We start from the raw sequence: 22,408 nt of genomic DNA on the forward strand, positions 1-22,408 counted from the left end.
TGATTTTAATAACTATATTGGGAATATGATATAAATCTGTCATTCATCCTCACTGGAGAGAGATTGAACCTGTAGAATTCTCAAAAAGGAAGAATGCAGAGTTACAAGAAAGCACCTCGAATCTTTACAGATCTTTTATTTAGTTCCTGTGACAGCAAGAGTAGCAACAGGAATATCAGTGTTTATCTGTCAAAACCCTTTAATATTCTCATTTTGCCTGGAAGAACCAGTGATGAGGTTTTACCTCTAATTTTCTTGTCTAGAGTTTTTTCTTGGTAATTCTGAGTTGCATAAATACTGCAGTGAAAAGCCCTTGGCCACCTAAGTTTGAATATGTCTTGAAAAAGTGTCCACACATATATGTGTGTACAACCTTCTCCTGAGGGGCAGCTCTGATCTCTGCTCCCTGTGAGCAGGGACATGACCCGAGGGAGCAGCTGGAGCTGTGTCATGGGAGGTTTAGGTTGGATCTTAGGAAAAGGTTCTTCACCCAGAGGGTGGGTGGGCACTGAGCAGGCTCCCCAGGGCAGTAGTCACAGCCCAAAGGCTGCCAGAGCTCAAGTGTTTGAACAACGCTCTCAGGCATAGTGTGGGATCGTTAGGGTGTCCTGTGCAGGGCCAGGAGTTGGACTCATGATCCTTGTGGGTCCCTCCCAGATCAAGATATTCCATGATTCTGTGATTTTATTATTCTAACTGTACCCAGCCCCTTCAGCAGCATCCGCACCCTGGGTGGGCTCTTGGAAGGATATAGAAAGGGAAATAAAGTTTACTTTGAATTATTGCATTATGTTGCTTCTCTGGCTGGAGCAAACAATGGTTTTCTCTCTGTTGGTTTTAAATCAAACCTTGTAGGATTGAACTTGTGGTCTGGAAAGAGGAAGAGTGGGGTTTGAAGGAATAATATCTGTGTGTCCTTATATAATAACCAGCAGCTTATTGACACCTTCTGGAGGAACAGGGACAGTGTAGCCTAGGGCTGATGGCACAAGAAGAAAGAAGGAGTTTGGGATATTTCTGGCAGACTGGGGAAGGTGGGGGTGTTTGCTGGTGCATCACAGATGGAAGAGATTTGTCTGCAAAGTTATTTATACAGTTTTGCTTGGATATTATTGTCCTCTTCCAGTCTGTGTCTGCTTAATCACCGAGATCTGCAGGCATTTCCTGGGGACCACGAGGGTTTTGAGATGTTCTGACTGGTTTATGTAGATTTATTCAGGCTGTGTTTTAACTGGCAAATGTTTATCCTGTTCCACCCAGGTGCTCCTTTCTTACCCTGTATAAACTATTTTCTTCTTGTCTTTTCTTAGCAGTCGCTCTGCTGGCATAAAAATTAATGCAGGGGGGAATTTTTTTTAATTATATAAAATGTTGTCTTATTTTAACCTTTGGCTATTTTCATATTCTTAATAATTCATCTTTTTGGGAGTACCTATTTTCTATAACAACATACCATTAAAACCACATTATGTTGCAGTTGGGGATATACTAAATGCTTAAATTCACTAAACTGGAAAGGATTTTTCAAGAATAACCTCTGTATATTTTTTATATTTATAATTTTAATGAATTAGAATGACTTCATTAATCAAACAATATCCCTGCTGCTGCATGTAAGACTTTGGTATTGATTATCTGAGCTAATGCTTCCCAGAATCCCTCCTCAGATTATATTTAGCTCTTGCACAGAAGCAGTTCATAGCCATGACACAAGTCTCCAGTGTCAGACTGAGGGTTGGGGGTGTTGGGATCTGAAACAGAGAAGAATCCCTTGTAGAATCACAATGAAATTTGATATAATTCCATAGAGTCACAGAATCATGGAATGGTTTGGGTTAAAAGGGACCTTAAAGTCCATCTTGTCCCACCCCCTACTGTTGGCAGGGACACCTTCCAAGAGACCATGTTGCTCCAAGCCCCATCCAGCTTGGCCCTGGACACTTCCAGAGATGGGGCAGCCAAAGCTTCTCTGGACAACCTGTGCCAGGGCCTAGGAAATAATTAAATAAATCAGATATTTAATGATCTGACAGATACACAGAAAAGAATCCCTGATTTTTCTGAGCCCTTCCCTATCAGTGTGTGTTAATTAGTTGAACAATATGACTAAAGCAGACCTTGTCTGGGCTCAGGCCTCATGCTCAGCCAGCAATCAGAGCCCAGCTGGGACAGCTTTGGGTTTAGCCAGCAGGTTATTGCTCTTCTTTAGTATTTTTGCCCATTATAACTTTTTGTCTCCATTTCCATGATTAAACCGTTAGCAGCAGGTTGATTGCAGAGCTCTGCTCACTGAAAGTGGCTCATGGAATGTCTGAGAGCCCACAGATCTCACCCCCAGTTGCACAGGAATAATTTCCAAATAGAATCGTTCTTTTTCTATCCATATCCTGATAATCTCTATTCTGGATGAGGAATTCTCTCTGAAGCTGGGAAGTGTCCCATTCCCACCTGCATGGGGGCACACCTGGACCTGGATTTAAGAGACATGATGGTTTTGAGGAATTTGTGGTTTATAGAAACATTTTCTTCTCATTTCCTTTTATTTCAGTTTTTCATACCAAAAAGACACCACATCCCATCATCTCATTACAGTGCTATTATTAACAGGAATCAGGAAGGGGCTTTTCTGTAAATTATGTGTTTTCACAGAATCTCAGAATGGTTTGGGTTGGAAGGGACCTTAAAGCCCATCCAGTTCCACTCTCTGCCATGGGCAGGGACACCTTCTACTAGACAGGTTGCTCCAAGCCCTGTCCAACCTGGCCTTGAAAAAGTGTGTTTGTTTCTCATTTTAACCAAATTCAGTGGTGCTTTAAAATGTTAAAAAGAATAATTAGACAGTTAACACGAAAAGCACTGACTTATCCCAAGCATGCTGAGTACAGCTGAAACTGGGGTTAAAAAGCACAAATATAGTCTTGTTACTGGAAAATGTAGTCAGCCAAAATCAGCCTCTCATGGGCCGTGCCATTCCACCAGTCCTTGGGAGAAGAGGAATGAGGAGGGAGCTGCTGCTCCTGTAGCACTGGGGGATGGAGTTGGTACCTCTACTCATCTCCCCAGCCCAAACAGGGCTCATCCCTCAGGTCCAAGAGCAGAATGGGGTTTTGTGGTTGGCCTAAAGCCCAAAGTTATGTTGGGAGGGAGGAGGATGGAGCCCAAAGCTTCACCTACCTACCAGCTCCTGCTCCTCAGGGCAGGAGGAGGCTCCGAGCAAAGGCTGCTGCTCAGTATTCCTTGGGATGCTGAAAATTCTTTGGGAGGACATTTCCCTTTCCCCAAGAAATTCCAAAGATCTGCATCTCTTACCCCCAGTTATTTTGTAAGGCAGCAACAGACTCTCTGCACACAATCATTGCTCAGTTTCTAATGCCAGAGATTCTCCCTGTTTTCTGTGCCTCCTACTGTTCACTTGGTAAATGCAGGGAGAAGGGGAAGGACGAGCCCTTGGTCTCTCTGCAGCACTTTCATCACTCTCCTGCATTTTTTCATTACTGTACTCAATTTATCACTGGGGAAACACGGGAATAGCAAAGCTGAATTCTTAGTCTCGTGGTGGGTTTGTTCTCAGCAGCTCCCTGATGCTTTGGAAGGCAGAAGAAATGTAGAAAATAAAATTGCCAGGTCTGTTAATTGATTTGCAAAGATGGAGCTGCAAATCAGAACAGCCTCACTGAACTAAAAATCAAGCAATATTGTTTTTTAAGGCTTTCCATCTTTTTACCTTAAGTGGAAAGTCATTCTCAGGGATTCTGATTGTCTCAAGTATAAAGAAACTTTTTATTCAATTCCCATATTCAAGGCTCATTTTAGGTTGGTTTTGATGTCCTTCAGGATTTAGCATGGATTCAGGAATGACAGTGATTTAAGAAGATTTAGGAAGATTGATTAAGGAAGATTTAGGAATGATAATGATTTAGGAAGGTTAGAATGATTTAGGATTGATTTAGGAATGGCAAATGACTTAGGAAAAATCTTTCAGAAGGGATTCCGGGTGCGTGGGCCTATATCCAGCCAGTGTCCACTTGCAGAAAACCTTCCTCTCCTGTGACTTTAGGACACTGGTGATACAAATTCAGTAGTTCCAACAGGTAAAATACTTGCTTACACATTTTTAATTCAGTTTTTAATTCCAATTTTGCATTATCACATTCCTGTGGCAATGTGGGTCTTTTTTCTAGAATTTAATATTCAAGTTGGTCTAAAATAAACTGATCCCTGATCACAGATAACAGGTGAAAATAAAGTTCTACTGAAAACATAAATGATATTACTTTAATTTATATGGATTATGGTTATACTGCTACTCATATAAAAGAGGGAAGAGGAAGGGATTAATCAAAACCTTATGTGAGTGCTGCTTTTATGAGGTTTTTGTCAGGCTTTAGTGTTGACAGGAATTGGAAATAAATGAAGACTCAAGGCCCAACCATTTATCTTCCCAGCCCACCCATAATTTATTTTTTCAGCCCCACTTTGCCAAAGCTGACAAAGTATGTTTAATAAGGGGGGAGTGGGACCTTTAGGCAATGCTCCTCAATCAAACTGTGCCAAGGAACTAATCAGGAAAATGCAAAATACAAAAGATTCTTGGTTTTCCCAGTTGGAGACTGATTGTCACGTAAATGAAGATTTGTGCCCCATTTGCACAGGCTGGTGGTTCTGCTTTATTTTATTTGCTCCCCTGATTTAAAACCTGTATTAACTATACTCTAAAAATCATGTGTGATTTGAGGGTATTTTACAACTCAGTAAATATTCAGTGCATCTGATTACAAAACAAAAAAATACAATAAAATGTATAGAAATTAAGCATTTTTTAAATAAAAAATTGATAAATTATTTTACTGCTCTGAAAAGCACAGTTATCTTTTTTATGATCAATAGTGTGATATGTTCAACTACACAAATGATTTTGTTAGGTGAGGGTGGTGAGGCCCTGGCACAGGTTGCCCAGAGAAGCTGTGGCTGCCCCATCCCTGGAAGTGTCCAAGGCCAGGTTGGATGGGGCTTGGAGCAGCCCGGGATAGTGGAAGGTGTCCCTGCCCGTGGCAGGGGGTGGGACTGGATGGGCATTAGCGTCCATTCCAACACAAACTATTCCATGATTCTATGATGCTATTATATAAATAATTTTAAAACCTTAACAGAATTAAGACTGTTTTCAAACAGTTCCTTATTTCTGGGAGCATTCAAAGCAGCCGATTTATGACAACTTATACATTTGCTTTCTGCACTGTGACTTTGGTTCACCAACCTCTGCACTGATGGCAACTTCTGCAGAGTCCAGGCTTTAAGGGGACTCTGCAATCCTGCCATTTTTAGTTTGGGGTCAGCAAGTTTTGGCATGCCCTACATAAAGCCACTGGCTGGATGGTATCTTCTCCCAAACCACATGGAAGCAAGACTAGGACTGGATCTGCAGCTGGGCTGGGGTCAGGAGCAGGTGGTGGAGCTGCCCACACCTCCCTGGCTCATTAGTGGGGGACTGGATTAGCAGCTCTCACTGCTGGGTGGGACAGCAGCCAGTGAAATCTCCTGGAAATAAGTGACATCTGTTTTGGGGGATGAACACACCTCGGGTGCTGTGTTTGGCAGTGTTCACACCTCGGTGGGGCTTGGAGATGGTTCTTGATGAGCTCTGCAGATGGTCCTGTGGCCCCTTGCAGACCCTGTAGCTGTCAATGCTTCACCCTCTTCTCGTTCCCAAATGATTCAGGTATAGTAACTATTCCTGATAACCACATTTCAACCTGATTTGGGTTGGGTTTTTTCTTTAAATCTTTCCTTTGATTAACTGTCCTGTTTTTCTCTTCCCCCACTCCCATATTGATGATCAGAGTTGATGATCTTAGAGGTCTTTTCTAACCTTAATGATTCCATACTTCTATGATTTGAGTGTTCTGGCTGTGTCTAGTTATTCAGCCACAAGTTGCTTCGTTGTCCTGACTAAAATGTGAAGAATAGGAAAAAGAAAGAACTGGAATTTAGGGATTTCTTACAAGAAATCTTCACGCAAGTGCAGCACTAAAATTCATGAAAATTTCAGGAAAACAGGCTTATTTGTAACAGGAAGGTTTCCAAGAGACCGGGGGATGTGGTGATTGCAAACTGAGGAATCATAGAGATTCTCAATTAGTGGCAAATGGAGTTCAAACCTGCTTTTAATAACCCTCATAAGCACATTCTAATTTTTCTTTGTATTTGTCATAAAAATTAATTATTATGTCCAAGCCATAAAAAGAAGAATAAGATTCTATTTCCTGTGTCATGTCAGTGATTTCGAGATATTCCACAAGTTAATGAAATCAATCTGCATATTAGGAAAGCAAAATTATGCATTATTGTGTCTGCAGAGAGAAATCAATGCTTCACTTGATTTTTTCAGTCTTTACAGCAGAGGGCTCAGGCCATGAAGGTCCCTAATGTGTCATTACAGCAGGGTGGGTCAGAGATGCAGGTGATGATCTTGCCCTGGGAAAGGCAGCTTCCCTGTGTGCTGTGGGCAGGCTGTCCATTGCCAGGGGGTGAGAAGACTTTTAGGGCTGTACCACTGGCCCTGACTACCTTGGCCACCTCAGAGGAACCACTTCTTGTGCCAGCATGTCTGTCCCACGCCCCCATCACTGCCACTCCCAGGAGCGAATGGGGACTGAGCAGGGACCTGCTCCATCTGCTTGTGGGATGAATTGCTGGAGATTGTTAGCCCGGGTCGAGACCTGATGAGTCACATCTCTGATAAACATCTCAAAAAAGCCCCGCCAACAACATATTTTGCATTTTCACAGCTATATTTAGATATATTTAAATGAGATTTGGTTTTGAAATTTGAAAAGGCAGATGTACAGAAAATATTACAGAACCTGTGTGTACATGGAAAAAAATCATGTATTCAAAGATGATCTGGAGAAGCTCTTCAGAGAACTGGGGATGGTCACAAGTCCTTAGTGCACAGCACCCAGGGGTGGGTGGAGTGTGTGGTGGGAGGAGGACTGTGGTGTCTCTACCACGTTTCACTGAGGACACACTGCCCATGTTGCCTTTATGTTCAGCTCCCTGTAGTTGTTACTGGGGGAGGTGCTGAGACCTTGGCACAGGTTAGAGGAGCTGTGGCTGCCCCATCCCTGGAAGTGTCCAAGGCCAGGTTGGAAGGGGCATGGGGGATATTTGGTCGAAGACTGGACGTGATGATCCTGGAGGGCTTTTCCCACCTTAATGATTCTGTGGCTGATGGTTTCTACTGTGACATGTTTTCCTCTTGTGTTCTTGTTACCTCTCACCTTTTTCATATGACTCCTGTAAGAAGGGAGTCTCCACGTTCTCCTCAGCTACCCTTGAAATACTGTGACAAGGTGACAAGGTCTCTCTTAAACCTTCTTTTCTCATGGCTGAATGACCCCAGTTCTCTCAGCCTTCCCTCTCACAGTAGCTTCCCAGGCCTTTGGTTACACACCTTGTCTGAAATGGAAAGGTTCTCATTTAAAAACATTAAAAAGAGAAGTCAGATTACTGCAAAGTACTTTTCATGTTGGACCCCTGCACAAAATTTACTTGGGAGTTTAATTCCTCTTTCATCCTTGTTTAATATCTCATTTCTTCTACCTCTCGTTAATCCATTTACTGAATAAATGTTTATTCGCTGCTATATTTAATTTTTTTCTGACCTTCTCAGCTGCCACGTGAGATGGGTGGAAGGCTGTAGTTGTTGAAATGTAGAGGAGCTCTGTGATGGGTTTAATCTGCACTCAAGGCTTGGCAGAGCAGATATGAAATGCTAAATCTGCTCACAGATCAAAGTCTTTAGAGGTATCAGAAGAAATACGTATGCAAAATAAACATTTCTTAATTCTTAATAAATATTAACATTCCATTGTGTTCATGCATATATATTTAAGTCATAATTACTAAATTCCACAGATTTGAGTGATCTGAATGTAATGATCCCTATCAGTCAGTAAATAGCAGAAAAATTAGCAGCATACTGATATACTGGAAATCCTGATTTGTCTCACACTGTGAGGTTCCAGAAATACTGTGGAAGCCAATTTCTGTCTTGGGAAAGAAAATCTTCCTGGGAAGTCATTGATAATAATAACATCAACAATTCTCCACAAGTACCAGATCATATTGTGTCATTTGTGTAATTTACAGAATTACATTATACAGCAGGACTACATGTTTGTGCTTATTTATATGTTATTTTAATTGATGTACATCTCTTATTCATTTCTTTTCTAATTCTATTTTGGAAATGAATGAATGATGTGACCTGCTCAGTGTCATTGTAATGACACTACTAGGTTTTATTTCATTTCCTTGCTGTAAAACCAAGATTAAAGAGGAGCCCAGTCAATTAGGAAATGAACAAAGCACATACTTAAGAGAAAATCACTTAATCTGCACTCTGTAAGTCTGGAAAACTCTTCACCTTCAACCATGTCATGGGTCCAATCTTCCCTTAGAAAGACTGTAAAATTCCAGAGGATCAACCTCAAACCCAGACAAAAGCCTGCACATTTCTCCTGCATCAGACCTTCTTGGCTTCAGGAAAGTCTGGAGAGGGTTTTTTCTTTAGAGAGATTCACACTGAAAGCCAGAATTGCTTTCATTGCTGGGACCCCGAGTTCCCTTTCTCCCTTTGTAACATTACAAGTAAAGCATTCCCTTAAGGACAGGCCATTTAATGCTTTCCATCACTTTCCATCCACATGGAACTCTGTTCTCTGATGCCCAGGTGTATAAATAGTACAGAAAATGGGGTTAGTGAAGAATTCTGCTGATGAAATCAAAGAAAAAAAAAATCCAGCTTATTTTTTTCTTAGCCCTGGTGCTGCTGGGGGCCTCAAAGCAATATGAGGCAACAGAAATAAATGTATTTTAGTCTTCTGCAGGAGAAGATACAACTCTCCAAGTACACACAGGCAGGATGTAACAGGCATCTTGATTTTTAAAAGTACAAGAACAATTTCATTTTCTCTTCTTTACACACTGTCACGAGCAAGCTCAGCCTTTCAACAAGAGCATCCATCTTTCCTGGGAAATCGAGAGCAACCCCTGCTTTGCACAAAACAGAGGGAATTGCTGCTTTCTCAGTTGCAGCATTTAGAATCCAAGGCTGAGCTCTGCAAACCTGATGAAAATAGTTGTGCTCACACCTCACTGAGGGTTTGCACAGTTGCATTTCAATACCTGCCTGTAATTTTATCCCAAAGGTGATCCAGCTATCCCGGCTCTCCCAGCAAATCCAGGTATCCCAGCTCTCCCAGCTAACTCTCTGTGCTCTGCTGGGATTGTACTGAGTCAGCAGCTTTCCATGACCCCTTTCTCCTTGTTTCATTCCAGTGTCTCCCAAGATATTCCGCATCTCCAGTGACATCATTGTGAACGAAGGCAGCAACGTGACCCTGGTGTGTCTGGCCACAGGGAAGCCGGAGCCTTCCATCTCCTGGAGGCACATCTCCCCATCTGGTGAGTGTGGAACTGCCACCCCAACAGGGTTAGTGTTTTGGGGAGTCACAAGTGGGACAAGTGGCAGCATTTTTGCCTTAAAAAGTGCTTGTCTAATGGGACCTTTAGAAAAGAATCTTCTTCAGATTTTGGGTGAGATCAGGGAATACTGGGATACTACTATAGCAGACAAATGAAGACATAAGGGCCTCTTAAATATGAATAAGTATGTTTTAACATGAACACATCATGTAATAGATTTAATTTACTGTCATTTATTTTACTGTAACTACAGATGCAGGGTGGAATTTTTGGGGTGTCCTGTGCAGAGCCTGAAACTGGACTCAGTGATCCTCATGGGTCCCTTCCAATTCAGGATATTCTAGGATTCTATACCATTGAACAATTATTCCTTGATGCAGCACAGCTTATTGGAATGGTTTTAATGAATGAAGTAAATGATATTTAGGAAAAATTGCAAATAAAATGGCAACTAAAGGTATCCCTTCTATCTGATATTTCCATTTATACTTTTGATTCCTCATAACATATTTAAAGAAAAGTTCTGGCTAATGTTATAGGCATCTCTCCACTGTTGGCTTGGTGTAGAGCCACCAAAGCTGCTCCCTGGGAGCAAAGCAGGGTCTGTGGGGAGATCTCCACTCCCTATCTCTGGAAATTAGGATGGATTTGGTGTTCCTGGAAGGAGCTGCTCCCTGCTCCCAGCTGGCTGGACTGGCATTGCACTGATTCTTTTACAGGGACTCTACAGTCATGATTGATTTTGCAATGAAAGGCTTTCTCTGCTCCCACAACTTTTATAAAATCCGTGTAATTGCAGGGAAGGAGGCTTTCATGGACTGTCACAGCCTCTCATAATCCTGAGGAACAGTTTGCTTTACAAAGCAAGATGTGGGAAAAAAAGGTCACTTTTGACCTTTAAGACAATGACAATGAATTTGGCTTGGAGTGTCCATCAAGGGACTTGAGGAAAAATTCAGTTGTAGCAGAAAATGGATTTTAACTAAATGTCAAATAAAATTTTATTAGAAGCCGTGGTGATACTTTAGAGTAATAGCTTAAAGCATTGAGTGGCTGCAGAAAGGAGCTCTTATAATGTTCCTGGAGAAGGATAAAGCAGAAAAGGAGAACTAGTGCACTCAGGCTGCAGGAGAGGCTGAGGAATAGGCAGTCTCCTCCTCCTGAATTCAGGCAAAATGAAAATCTGGTACCTGGGGACATGGGTGACTGGTGGCCTTGGCAGTGCTGGGGCGATGGTTGGGCTCGATGAGCTTGCAGGGTTTTTCAACCTTAATGCCTCCATGAAAATTAATGCAGGTAATCAGAAGGGCTTCCAGTGAGCCCCTGGCTCTGTATCTTGACAAAAGGGCTGCAAACAACGATAGGTGTGCTCATCCATTACCACAGTGAGAACTGAAAATGGAATTTGAGGCAAACACTCTTGGAAGATCTTGTGGAACAGAGAGAGACAATGGGGGTGCTCAGAGTGCTCCTGCCAAGTGCCCAGCACAGCAAACTGTGGGTACACAGGAGGTATTCCCACAGGAGCTGTTCCCACCACTTAAGGTCTAAGGGCAGGCAGGTATAGCCTCTCTTTGTTTTCCCTTTAGGTGTCAAATTCTTGCTTCACTCTGCCTTCTCACTGCTTCTTGGAAGTGGATATGAATAGAATCCCAGAATCTCAGACTGGTTTGGGTTGAAAGAGACCTTAAAGCTCATCCAGTCCCACCCCCTGCCACGGGCAGGGACACCTTCCACTCTCCCAGGTTGCTCCAAGCCCCGTCCAACCTGGCCTTGGACACTTCCAGGGATGAGGCAGCCACAGCTTCTCTGGGCAACCTGTGCCAGGGCCTTCCCACCCTCACAGCCAAGAAATTATTCCCAATCTCTAATCTAAATCTCTCCTCTTTTAGTTTATAGTGCGCATGGGAGACAAAAAAGAGGCAAAGATACCACAGACTAGGCAGGGACGTCTCTGAGAGGAGGGAGAGTTCCCAGGCTGATGCAGCATGTCAGGACAGCCCAGGCAGAGATGCCCTGATGAGCCTCAGTACTGAGGCCTGGCAAAGTCATCGCAGACACCATGTCACAGACCTCACAAGCCTCAGTGCTGAGGTCTGGCAAATTCATTGCAGATGCCATGTCACAGACCTGCATCCCCACAAACCCTCCTTTTCCAAGTGGTGGGCAACAAGGGGGAGCACTGGGACCTGGCATTCAGTGCTCTGCTCTGGGTGACAAGGTGGGGATTTGGTCACACCTTGGACTTGATGGCCTTGGAGCTCTTTTCCAACCTCAGTGATTCTGGGATTCTGTGCCTTGAGACGTGCCTTGGGTGTCCCCTGCTTGATTAATGGACACAGCTCGGTCTGGAATGGAAGAACACAGGATCCAAATAACTTCTGGTGCAAAAATCTTGTAAAATGTGATGGAAACAAAGGTACAATTTCCAGCACATGTTCTGCTAGTGCAACAAATAAAGAAGACTTCTTCCATTCCAGTAACACTTCTGTGCTCAGGTGCATGTTCCGGCTGCAGACAGTTACAAATGGCTCTCGTAGCCCAGGGAACATCAGCCTGGCAAACACAAAGCCTGGATTTATTAGAAAAGAAAATGCAAGAGAGTTGCAAACATCAGGTCTCTGTAATGGTTTATATTCTGTTTGCAGCACCTCACCTCTCTCTAAACATCAACTTCATCTGCACTTTCTAATTTCTCCCAGTTTTGCCCTGTAATTCCCAGTGGCACTAATGAGGTTCACAGGGAAGCATCGCATCTCCAATCCAGCACTAAATTATATTAACCAAGCATATTTAGAATATTCTCAAATTGTTTGTCAAAGCTGCTGCTAAAAGATAAGGAACTGAAATCTCTGAATACAAATGACTCAATGTAGACTAATTCCAGGATATGATCATGATTTACATCAACGCAGCCTTGACTTGCACGAGGTTGGATTCAATTTTTTGGAACACGAGATAAATTGAACCTTTCGTAGGAATAAAAATAAAATACATTTTGAGGTGATTTTTAAGCTCAGTCTGTAAATCATTGGCCTGGAATCTTTATTGTGCATGTTTAACTTGCAGTCATTATGTAAATGCTTTCATTATATAAATATTCATTACACAGCCCCATTATGTAAATGCAGCAAATCTCCACACTCAGCGGAACGCTCAGGCTGCAGTTTGTAATCTGGAAATCTGTATTGTTGAAATGTCACCCGAATAAATTGCAGGTATTACTTATTTTGTTCTGACATTTCAGAGCAAAGTGCATCATTGATAGTTTAAGAATGAAACCAGAATGCTAAAGAATTCAGTTCTGACACAACTCCAGCTTTAGCACTTGTATGTCCAACCTGTGTGTGTGGGTTACACTGAGGATTTGGCTAAGCTCTGTCGGCAGCAAAACTAACAAAAGACATTCAGAAATCTTTTGATAAAATGTTTCTGCATTCCAAAGTTCAGGTGCTGTTATGTCAAAATTCTTTTCCACTTTCGTTTTGACAAAAGTTTCCAAAAGGGAGGTTCTCCAGCCGCAGAGGGATTGGGATGCTCAGAGGGTGCAGTGACAGGACAAGGGGGAACAGCTTTAGGCTGAAAGAGGGGAGATTTAGATGGGATATTGGGGAGGAATTCTCAGCTGTGAGGGTGGTGAGGCCCTGACACAGGTTGCCCAGAGAAGCTGTGGCTGCCCCATCCCTGGAAGTGTCCAAGGCCAGGTTGGACGGGACTTGGAGCAACCTGGGATAGTGGGAGGTGTCCCTGCCCATGGCAGGGGGTGGAACAAGGTAGGCTGTCGGGTTCCTTCCAACCCAAATCAGTCCAGGATTCTATGATCCCTGGTTACTTCCATCCAGTTCCATATTTTTCAGTTCTTCCCTGCTCTCTTGCTCCTTTTCTCACGGTTATATCTCCATTGTTCCCAGTTCAGCTTTCAGTTAATTTCCCGAACAGGATAATGATCTGGATGCAGGGATGCATTTGGAAGAATAGATTTTCAGAAACTGTGAATTTAGCTGGATAAACACAGATCTTCCCACATTGAGTGGAAGGCAGATCCTGGCACCAGAACACCCATTGTTCATTCTGTCCGGGTTCCAGGGAATGATGACACAGAAACATTTCCAGTATAACCCAACAAACCACCAAAAGTCCTGTAAGAACTGTTTAGCATGTGCAAAATAACAGAGTTTTCACCAACGCTGAGGAAACCAGTGGTAGCGCTCACTAAGCAGAAATTAGGCTGAGTTTAGACTTGAACATATCCATATGATGGCTCCTCTCCCTCCTCTCCCTCTCCCTTTCCCTCTTCCATTTACCACGTGTGCAGGATGTGATAGGACTGAAGGCACTCTAATGCCCCTCCCGCTGCTCCTGGACAGCCCTAAAGCTGTGGAGATATATTGCATTAATGTATCATCACAGCCTGACCATGTATTAGTGCAATTCATCTTCAGAGCTCTGCAATTACCGGGCTGGGCTGGTGGGGAAGGAGCTTCAGAGCCGATTCCATTGCGGACAAAAGGCGCTGCCAGTCCCTGGGCTACAGGACTCTTCCTCAATCCCACTGCTGCACAACACTGAGGTCCTTCTCTGAGGGAGAAGCAAAGAGGGTTTTTAAAAACTCTCCCTGAATGCTGAGAAACAAACAAAGCTTGACCTGAGCCAGCCAATGTCAAAGATTCTGTTCCACTTGCCCTTCTACTGCAGAGCCACTACCTCTCAGATGTGTCCACACGTGACAGAAATGAGAAGTGTTTTGTTCAAGTGCAAGTACTTCACACTCGGATTTTCAGGCTGAAAATACTTAACTGACATGGATTATTATCAGATTCCAAGGGCTTTGTGTGTGTACGAATGATGAAATCTTTTAAAATCCTCCATCCCTCACTTAAAAATAGGTTTAAAAGTGAAAGTTTTAGAAACATGAGTTTCTATCTTGTTTCTTTTTTCTTACTAAGTTCTCAACATGGAGCAGATACTGCTGGTGAGGTCATTTCACACCAGTTTCCCCTCATGCCAGTGTAATTGTGCATTGTGTAATTTGTTATCAGTGAGAAGCTGGTCTCCTCCAGCCTCCTCTTGGCTGCTGCATGTGCAGTGAAGCTGCTCTCAGCAACGACCATGTCAAATGAAGGATTTCGCTGTCGAACTGCATTTCCCAACTTTGGAATTCCAAGTTCAATTAGCAGTGTGTCAAACAGCCTGGCAATCCTGCTGGCTGGAAGGACCTCTTTTCTCAAGCTTTGTCACAGAGAGCTCAAAACCAGTGATTATTTTCTCCTGGTTCACCGAATCCTGGAATGGTTTGGGTTGGAGGGAACCTTAAAGCTCATCTCCTTCCAATCCCCCCTGCTATGGGCAGGCACACTTTCCACTATCCCAGATTCCTCCAAGCCCTGTCCAACCTGGCCTTGGACACTTCCAGGGATGGGACAGCCACAGCTTCTCTGGGCAACCTGTGCTAGGGCCCCACTTTCAGTGGGAAGAATTTCTTCCTTATATCCAGTCTAAACCTATTCTTTGCCAGTTTGAAGCCATTCCTTGTCCTGTCACTCCAGGCTTTTGTGATTGGAATGGTTCAAGTTGAAAAGGACCTTAAAGATTATCTTGTTTCAACTCTCCTCTATCAAAGAATTCTTTTTCAATCACCTTTTTTACTGTTCATGGGTTTGGGTTTGCAGCGCCTGGAGTTGCTGTTCCCAGTCACTTTGTCATCTGCTGGGGAACAGCCCTAAAGGCAGTGAGGGGCTTTCTCTTATGGAACTTTCCCTTCATTGAGGTGACGTCTTGCAGGAGATGGTCTTTTGGGGCTGGAGACAAAGGGCTCACAGGCTGGGGGATGAAGTGGGATCCTGTCCCAGTGGAGACAATGCCACGCAGTCACCTTCCTAAAGGGAGGAGATTTATTGCTGCATTAGGCCCAAAGCAAAGCTGGTTCCTTTTAGGTGCCTGAGCAGCAGAATGTGAAATGATTCAGTGATTTGACCTGATGAGCACTGACAGAGCTACGCCTCCCTCATGCCATCATTACTCATCTTGCAGGGAACAGCTCCATCCCAGCGCTGGCGCAGTGCTCCCAGGTCAGGTGAAGCATTACCGGCCTGAGCACAAACATCTGTTCCCGCAACTGAGCTGAAAGTGTTTGGAGAAGAGCCAGGGAACCTTCAGTGACAGACCAAGGCAGAGAGGATCAGCAGAGACAGGCTAAGACTGTCCCAGACCAGGGAGGGTTTACCTGTACCACGGGAGAGGGGCCAGGCAGGAGTGGCCTGCCCAGAGCCATCAGCTCTGCTGCCACTCACGCACCCCTGGGATCTGCCAGCATTCTCCAGGATGACTTTGGGAGGGAGGACGGACAGGGATGTGGTCTCCAGAGAAACCTCTACATGTCCTCTTGGCTGTGTGTTGTACTTGTTGGCACCAGCTGGTTTCATAGAACCTGGACCTCCCAGCCTGGGTTGGGAGAGGCTGTAAAGCCCATCTCGTTCCACCCATAGCTTCTCTGCCACAACCTGTGCCAGGGCCTTACCACTCTCAAAGGGAAGAATTCCTTCCCAGCATCCCATCTAACCTTGCTCTCTGGCAGTGGGAAGCCATTCCCGCTTGTCCTGTCCCGGGTTCCAGCAGGAATGCTGGCACATTTGCCTGACAAAGATCAGATTAATTTAGAGCTCAGATTCCTTGGGGCTTTACCAAGCCGTTGTGTCCTGCTACTGAATGACTTAATAGGGAACATCTGTCCTTTTCCTGCCTTGTAAACTTCTCTTTCTGTGCCCTCTGAGGAAGCAGCTTGAGGTTTACTGCTCTGTGGTGGGTGGTTTACACAAAACCATAGCTTTGGATTTTTACCTTGGACAGGGATTCCTGCTTCTCCCAACTATCAGTGGTGTACAGGACCCCCAGGAGTCAGGGAATCTCCCAGCCTGGAGGCTTGGCACAGTGCCCTGTTAACACCAAAGGCACAGCACCAGGGCTTGGGCTGTGGCAGCACCTCCCACTGCTCCCTCCTGCCCAAGTGCTTCCTTGTTTGCATCCTGGGCATGGATGAACATGTTCCTGGAAAACACCTGAAACATGCATCCCCTGGTACTCATGCTCAGGGGGCACTCAGGGTGTTCTGTCAGGCCTTACGTGAGGAACATGATGTGCATGGGGCAGCTGAACATGCCAGCGATGGGCACGTGGGAATTGCATGAATAAGGAGTGAGGTCGGGCCATCTTACAACCCCTCAGGGACTTAAAGATTTGTGATTAATATTTTATAGGCATTTAATGGCCTGGCTCGTGGTCCTGGAGGGCCATTTCTCTGTTGATAAAGGCTTGGCATGTCAGTAAATCAATGGTTCCCTCATATCAAACACAGGGCTGGCAGCTTCCCAAGAGCTCCAGGGGAACAGTGTGGATCTCTGCACAGAGTAATGAGGGATTAATTAACGGTTTAAAGACAGCACAGCAAACACAGCACCCAGGATAAACTGCTGGGTGGGTTTCTTCCCTTTGGCTTTGTACAAGCAATAAAGTGACTTCCAAAATCACAGGTCTCCCTTAGAAAAGATGGTGCCTCCTGGTTTTAGGTTATGGGAATTTTGGCCTTTTCTTTTTAACGAGACTTGTAAGTACCATTCTTGGGAGATTTAGCATTAGGATCCAATTAAGTGACATTTTGTACCACAAGCCATTACTCTGGGGTGAGGTGGCATTGCACTGTGGTCAGGGCATTTCTGAGGAAGACTTCTCAGAAAAATGTCATTTTAATCAGGACTGTTCCAGAAGTTTGGCCATCCCTGCAGGAACAATTAAGGTATTCCCAGGAATCCTCAGATCTTCTTAAAATCTTTAAAAGAATATTCTTGTTAAAATACAGTTGTCAGAAGAATATTCAATATAAGATGGTCAAATAATTGGGGGCTTGTGAAGGAACTGAGAAACGAGCACAATCACAATTTGGTGAAATAAAAACTAAAACTGTCCAAAATCATTGCACAGAAAAAAATTATGATTATTTTTTTGACAATTTTATAACAAATGGAAAGTATTTTTTACTTTTTAATAAAAGTAGATGAACTCATTAATAACTCATAAAATGCAATGAGAATGAGAATTTTAATACAGGCTGAGCTTATTCCCACAGATATTAGTTCATTTTTATGTGAGAAATATTGCACTTTTGAGTGAGCAGTGTATGACTCTCAGGAGATATTTCAATGAAACAAAGTCTTTAATGTTCAGAACCAAACCAACTTTTCACTCTCTTTTTACTTCCTTTGTACAACATCCCTCATGTTTTTTTGGGAGATCCTGGTCTTTTGAACCAAGCATGACAAATCTGGGGCTTGCACAAAGTTTTTTAGAGAAACGTAACAGATAATCTTTAAAATGCATCAAGATGCTCTTATTTTCACTCTGGGGACATCTGCTCCTCCTTCATATTCAGCTGGAATTTCCTGGGCATCAGCTTCTGCCCACTGCCTCTTGTGCTATTACTTGGTACCACAAGAGCCAAATGCCCACATTAAGTCCTATGAATTATAAATAGCTCAAGTGAGATTTAATCACGTAGCTTTCTTATTAAAAAGATCATTGCCCCGTTCTTCCTTACACAGTTTTAATTTAGTTTTTTTAATTGTCCATGTTCATCATGGGGTTTTGAACAGATCCACAAAGATCAGAGTGAGGTCTGATATACAGGAACATCAATATCCATATATGACATGCAGGTCAAACCTGTCTCAAGAGAGGTTACTTTTTTCTTTCAAAGTAACATCTGGTTTACTGGATCTTAAATTCACAGAATCCCAGACTGCTTTGTGTTGGAAGGGACCTCAAAGTCCATCCAGTTCCACCCCCTGCCATGGGCAGGGACACCTTCCACTAGACCAGGTTGCTACAAGCCCTGTCCAACCTGGCCTTGGACACTTCCAGGGATGGGGAGTCCACAGCCTCTCTGGGCAACATCGGGTATTAAAATGGAGCTGGTTCTCCTTTATGTCAATTCTCAGCTGCTAAGGAGGAAAGGTCGGTCCATATTCTGGAGTATGAGCCAACCATGTGTTCCTTGGCATGAAGTCAGCAAAGAAAGGAATTAAACTTGCTCCAAGCCATACTAAGTCCATGATCTCAGACTCTAGGGCAGCCTGGCAATGGCTCTGTACAGGGACAGAATCTGGTGTAACTGTAGAGAATGGGGAAAACTGAGATGACTCCTTTTGTAGGACCAGCTCCACCTTCTCCACACCACACTCTGGATAACTGGCTGAGATTTACATTGCTCACACTGGGAGAACGCACAGCTCTCCAAACGCCAGCCTCTGAACCCCCTCCAGCCCCTGGAACTTTCAGCTTTGTTATTCTCTGTTCCCATCTCTTGTCTTTTATCTCCTTACAAAATTGCTCCACCTGTTTTACAGTTCATAAACTGGGACTATATTGTAGTTATATAATATCCTAGTGAATAAAGAAAAAATAAAAATAGATCCCCCTTGGTTCAGCTGAAGTCCTCAGCCATTTTTGGAGCTTCTCTGGACTTGCACCAGATTTTTCATTGGACTGACTCATGTTTAACACCAGGGAGGCAAGTGCTGCCCTTGCAGAACTCCTCCATCCAAGGCTGTGAGAATGGGTCCATATGGCCATGCGTGTGTGTGTGCTGCACCTGTGCCAGAAACCACAGGTGTGGTGAGAAAACACGGATATAATCGTATGTTCTCCTGAGGAATAAAAGTGTAAGGATTTATCAGACGTCAGATCACACGTCAGTGGCAGAAAATAGACATTCAAGCTTAGTTTCACAGGCGTTTCCCTTCCTGGAGAACCTGGTCTCCTCACCTGTGCTGTCCAGACGTGATTACTTAGGTATCTGTATGTGTATCAATAATCTAGTTAAGAGATCTTCTGAAAATCCCATCAGGAATGGCCTTGGATGTGAGGCACCTGCATGTTTATGTTCCTTTTACTTCAACCAATGTTTTTTTCTCATCTTTCATCAAAGTTCTTGGCTGACACGACTTCAGGCTGAGGGACTGCTGCTAATGAACCTTCAGACTTCCTTTTCTCAGGTACAAAGCCTGAGGAGTATTTTGGCTTGATGGCCAGAAAAGGCAGCCAGAAGTATTTCCAGTCTCTTGATAAGTCTATAAAATGCTTGTGGGCTGCAGAAGAGCAGAACAAGGGTTGGTTACTCAGGACTGTGAGAGATCACAGGAAAAAAACAGTGAGAAAACTGAGATGTCTCCTGAAACTCATATTCTTTCCCCAATGTCTTCATCCACAGTTTATTCTCCTGCTGCTTATGGATCTCCTTGCCTCAGCTAGATGTTCATGTGATGCAGCATAAATACACTTACATATACTTATGCACAGATCCCTCCCACAGCTCAGTGCATGTGCTCTCACATGATCCACATGCTCCCACACAGCCCCGGGAGATCTCTGGAACTAAGAACAGGCTGAGGAAGGGGCATCACAGGGCAGGCGAATCAGGGAAATGAAACAGGGTATCAGTGTATTCCTTAAGTGTTCATCTCTCATATTTACTAAGAGTTTACTTATGGGAGCTGGATGTAACATTTCAGGGGACATGAGGGTTTAAAATGCCTTAATTTGAAGGTTTTCAAATGTGTGTGTGAGTTGCATAAAATTACGGATCTACCCAGCACTATCAAAATACAAGGGCATTTGCAGCAGAAATGAGAGTCAGAGCTCAGCATAAATCTGTATAAATACAAGGGTCATGGAAAGGGCTCGTGCATTTTTGGGAATCATTCTAACAGGAATGGTGGTTTATTAAGTGGTGAATGGCTTGTGAGGAATCTAAACCAATGAACTGGTGGGTAGATGGAGGGAGGGGATTCTGCCCCTCTGCCCTGCTCAGGTAAGACCCCACTTACAGAACTGCCTCCAGCTCTTGGGGTCCCAGCACAGGAGGAACATGGAGCTGTTGGAGCGAGTCCAGAGGAAGTATCAAGATGATCAGAGGGATGGAGCAGCTCTACTGTGAGGGAAGGCTGAGAGAATTGGGATTGTTCAGCCTGGAGAACAGAAGGCATCAGGGTAACCTAATTGGGGCTTTCCAGGACATGAAAGAGCTACAAGAAAGATGGAGAGAGACTATTTACAAGGGCCTGGAGTGGCAGAACAGGGGGGAATGGCTTTAAACTGCCAGAGGGCGGAGTGAGATGGGATAGTGGGGAGGAATTCCTCCCTGAGAGAGTGGGGAGGCCCTGGCACAGGTTGCCCAGAGAAGCTATGGCTGTCCCATCCCTGAAAGTGTCCAAGGCCAGGTTGGATGGAGCTCTGAGAAACCCGGTCTAGTGGAAGGTGTCCCTGCCCATGGCAGGAGAGATTGGAACTGGATGATCTTTAAGGTCCCTCCCAGATCAGGACATTCTGTGGTGTGTTGACATTTGACCAGAAGTTTAGAGCAGAGAATGTTTGGTTTTACCTCAACTCCAAAACACAATTAAGTTTTAATAAAATTCCAAGTAGTCGGAGATGTATTTTGTTTCTTTTTCTCCAAATTTGTGTTGGGAATTGGGATGGGATACATCATAAATTTATCTCAGGGTTCAGTGTACTGGGCTGCCCAGGCAGGTGGTGGAGTCCCCATCCCTGGTGGTGTCCAAGGAACAACTGGACGTGGCACTTAGTGCTCTGGGCTGGGTGACACTGTCGTTGTGAGGACAGACACCACACTGGGATTTCACACAGAAACATGGACAATTTATAGTCTCCCCTAGCCAGCGTGTTTCACCACCACTGGTGCCCTTACTACATACACATCTTAAGATTGGCTGCTCTATAGCTTCTGCAACTCAGGGTCACTCAGCAAACAGTCCAGGCTCTCTGACTATCACAGCTGCCCCGCAGCTCTGTCCTCCCTGTCCACCTTCTCATCTTCGTTGTTTACATTCCTTCACAACTTCACAGCTGCAACCACTCAAATTCAGGGCCCAAGCTGTCCACAGCTCAATTGCCTCCCACGTGACACGTTGGGGATTAGACACAGGTTGGACTCAATGATCTGGGAGGGCTTTTTCGACCTCAGTGATTCTGGGATGCTGTACAATGTTTTGGTGCCTACCATATATCCAGGGAAGCACTGGCATTGGAGAGCATTACAATTGCATCATTTTTAGTTATTTTTAACCTGACACAAGAGAGAATTTTGCATTTTATATAATTTTCACAGCATTTGAACCAAAGTGGAATTGCTGAAAGGTCTTTCCTCTCTGTGGGCCAATGCCCCTGTGCAGGAGGGACTTTGCATCCTTTTCTGCTGCTCAAAGCAAGAGGAAATACAGTTTTCCTGGGAATTGCTTCAGCCTGGCCAACGCAGAGCAGGATGGGACCATGCTGGGAACAGCAACACCTGCTTTGTTTGCGGAAGGGGTTCTTTATCATTTATTCCATGAACATGGAAGAGAAAAAAAAATTCATGCAATTAAAAATCCTTATGCAATTCTTCATGTCCCATAAACTATTTCACTGCATGTTATGAATATTCACTTCAGTCCACACTAATTTTCCTATTTCAGTCTTATCTTTTTACTTCCCACCACCAGTGCTCACTTGGGCTCCTCCCCGTGACAGACACATCGTCATGTGCGTGTTAATGAGCTGCAGTGCTGAACGATGTGATAATTGATGTTCTGAACCTTGCACACTTTAAAACATTAATTCATGAGCAGATAAGCAAATTAATTCACCACCATGATGGACATGACATAACCAAGCTCCTACTTGGTCCTCACTGCCCACTCTGGGTTTTTTTCAGTGCTCCACAAGCCACACAGTTATTAACAGTCAATTAAAGGCTTGTCTGGGTGGGAAAACACTTCCAGCAAGTCTTTTAAACCTTTAGACCTATAATTTCCAGCATCTGTGGTCATGGCTGTTGTGATATACTGTGTTAAAATAATAATTATATTTAACA

At 44.0% G+C, this 22,408-nt stretch overlaps 1 protein-coding gene across 2 annotated transcripts in view; it reads left to right on the plus strand.

Annotated features, from left to right (window-relative positions):
- Positions 1–22,408, plus strand: part of NEGR1 (neuronal growth regulator 1) — a 224,384-nt gene that overhangs the window by 114,655 nt on the left and 87,321 nt on the right. For both annotated transcript variants that reach the window (XM_027651572.1, XM_027651571.1), the window contains exon 3: positions 9,343–9,468. In XM_027651572.1, the coding sequence (XP_027507373.1) occupies positions 9,343–9,468 (126 nt within the window). The remainder of the gene's footprint in view (positions 1–9,342; positions 9,469–22,408) is intronic.

The sequence above is a fragment of the Corapipo altera genome, unplaced genomic scaffold, assembly GCF_003945725.1.
Source record: "Corapipo altera isolate COAL_440 unplaced genomic scaffold, ASM394572v1 57, whole genome shotgun sequence".
NCBI lineage: Eukaryota > Metazoa > Chordata > Aves > Passeriformes > Pipridae > Corapipo > Corapipo altera.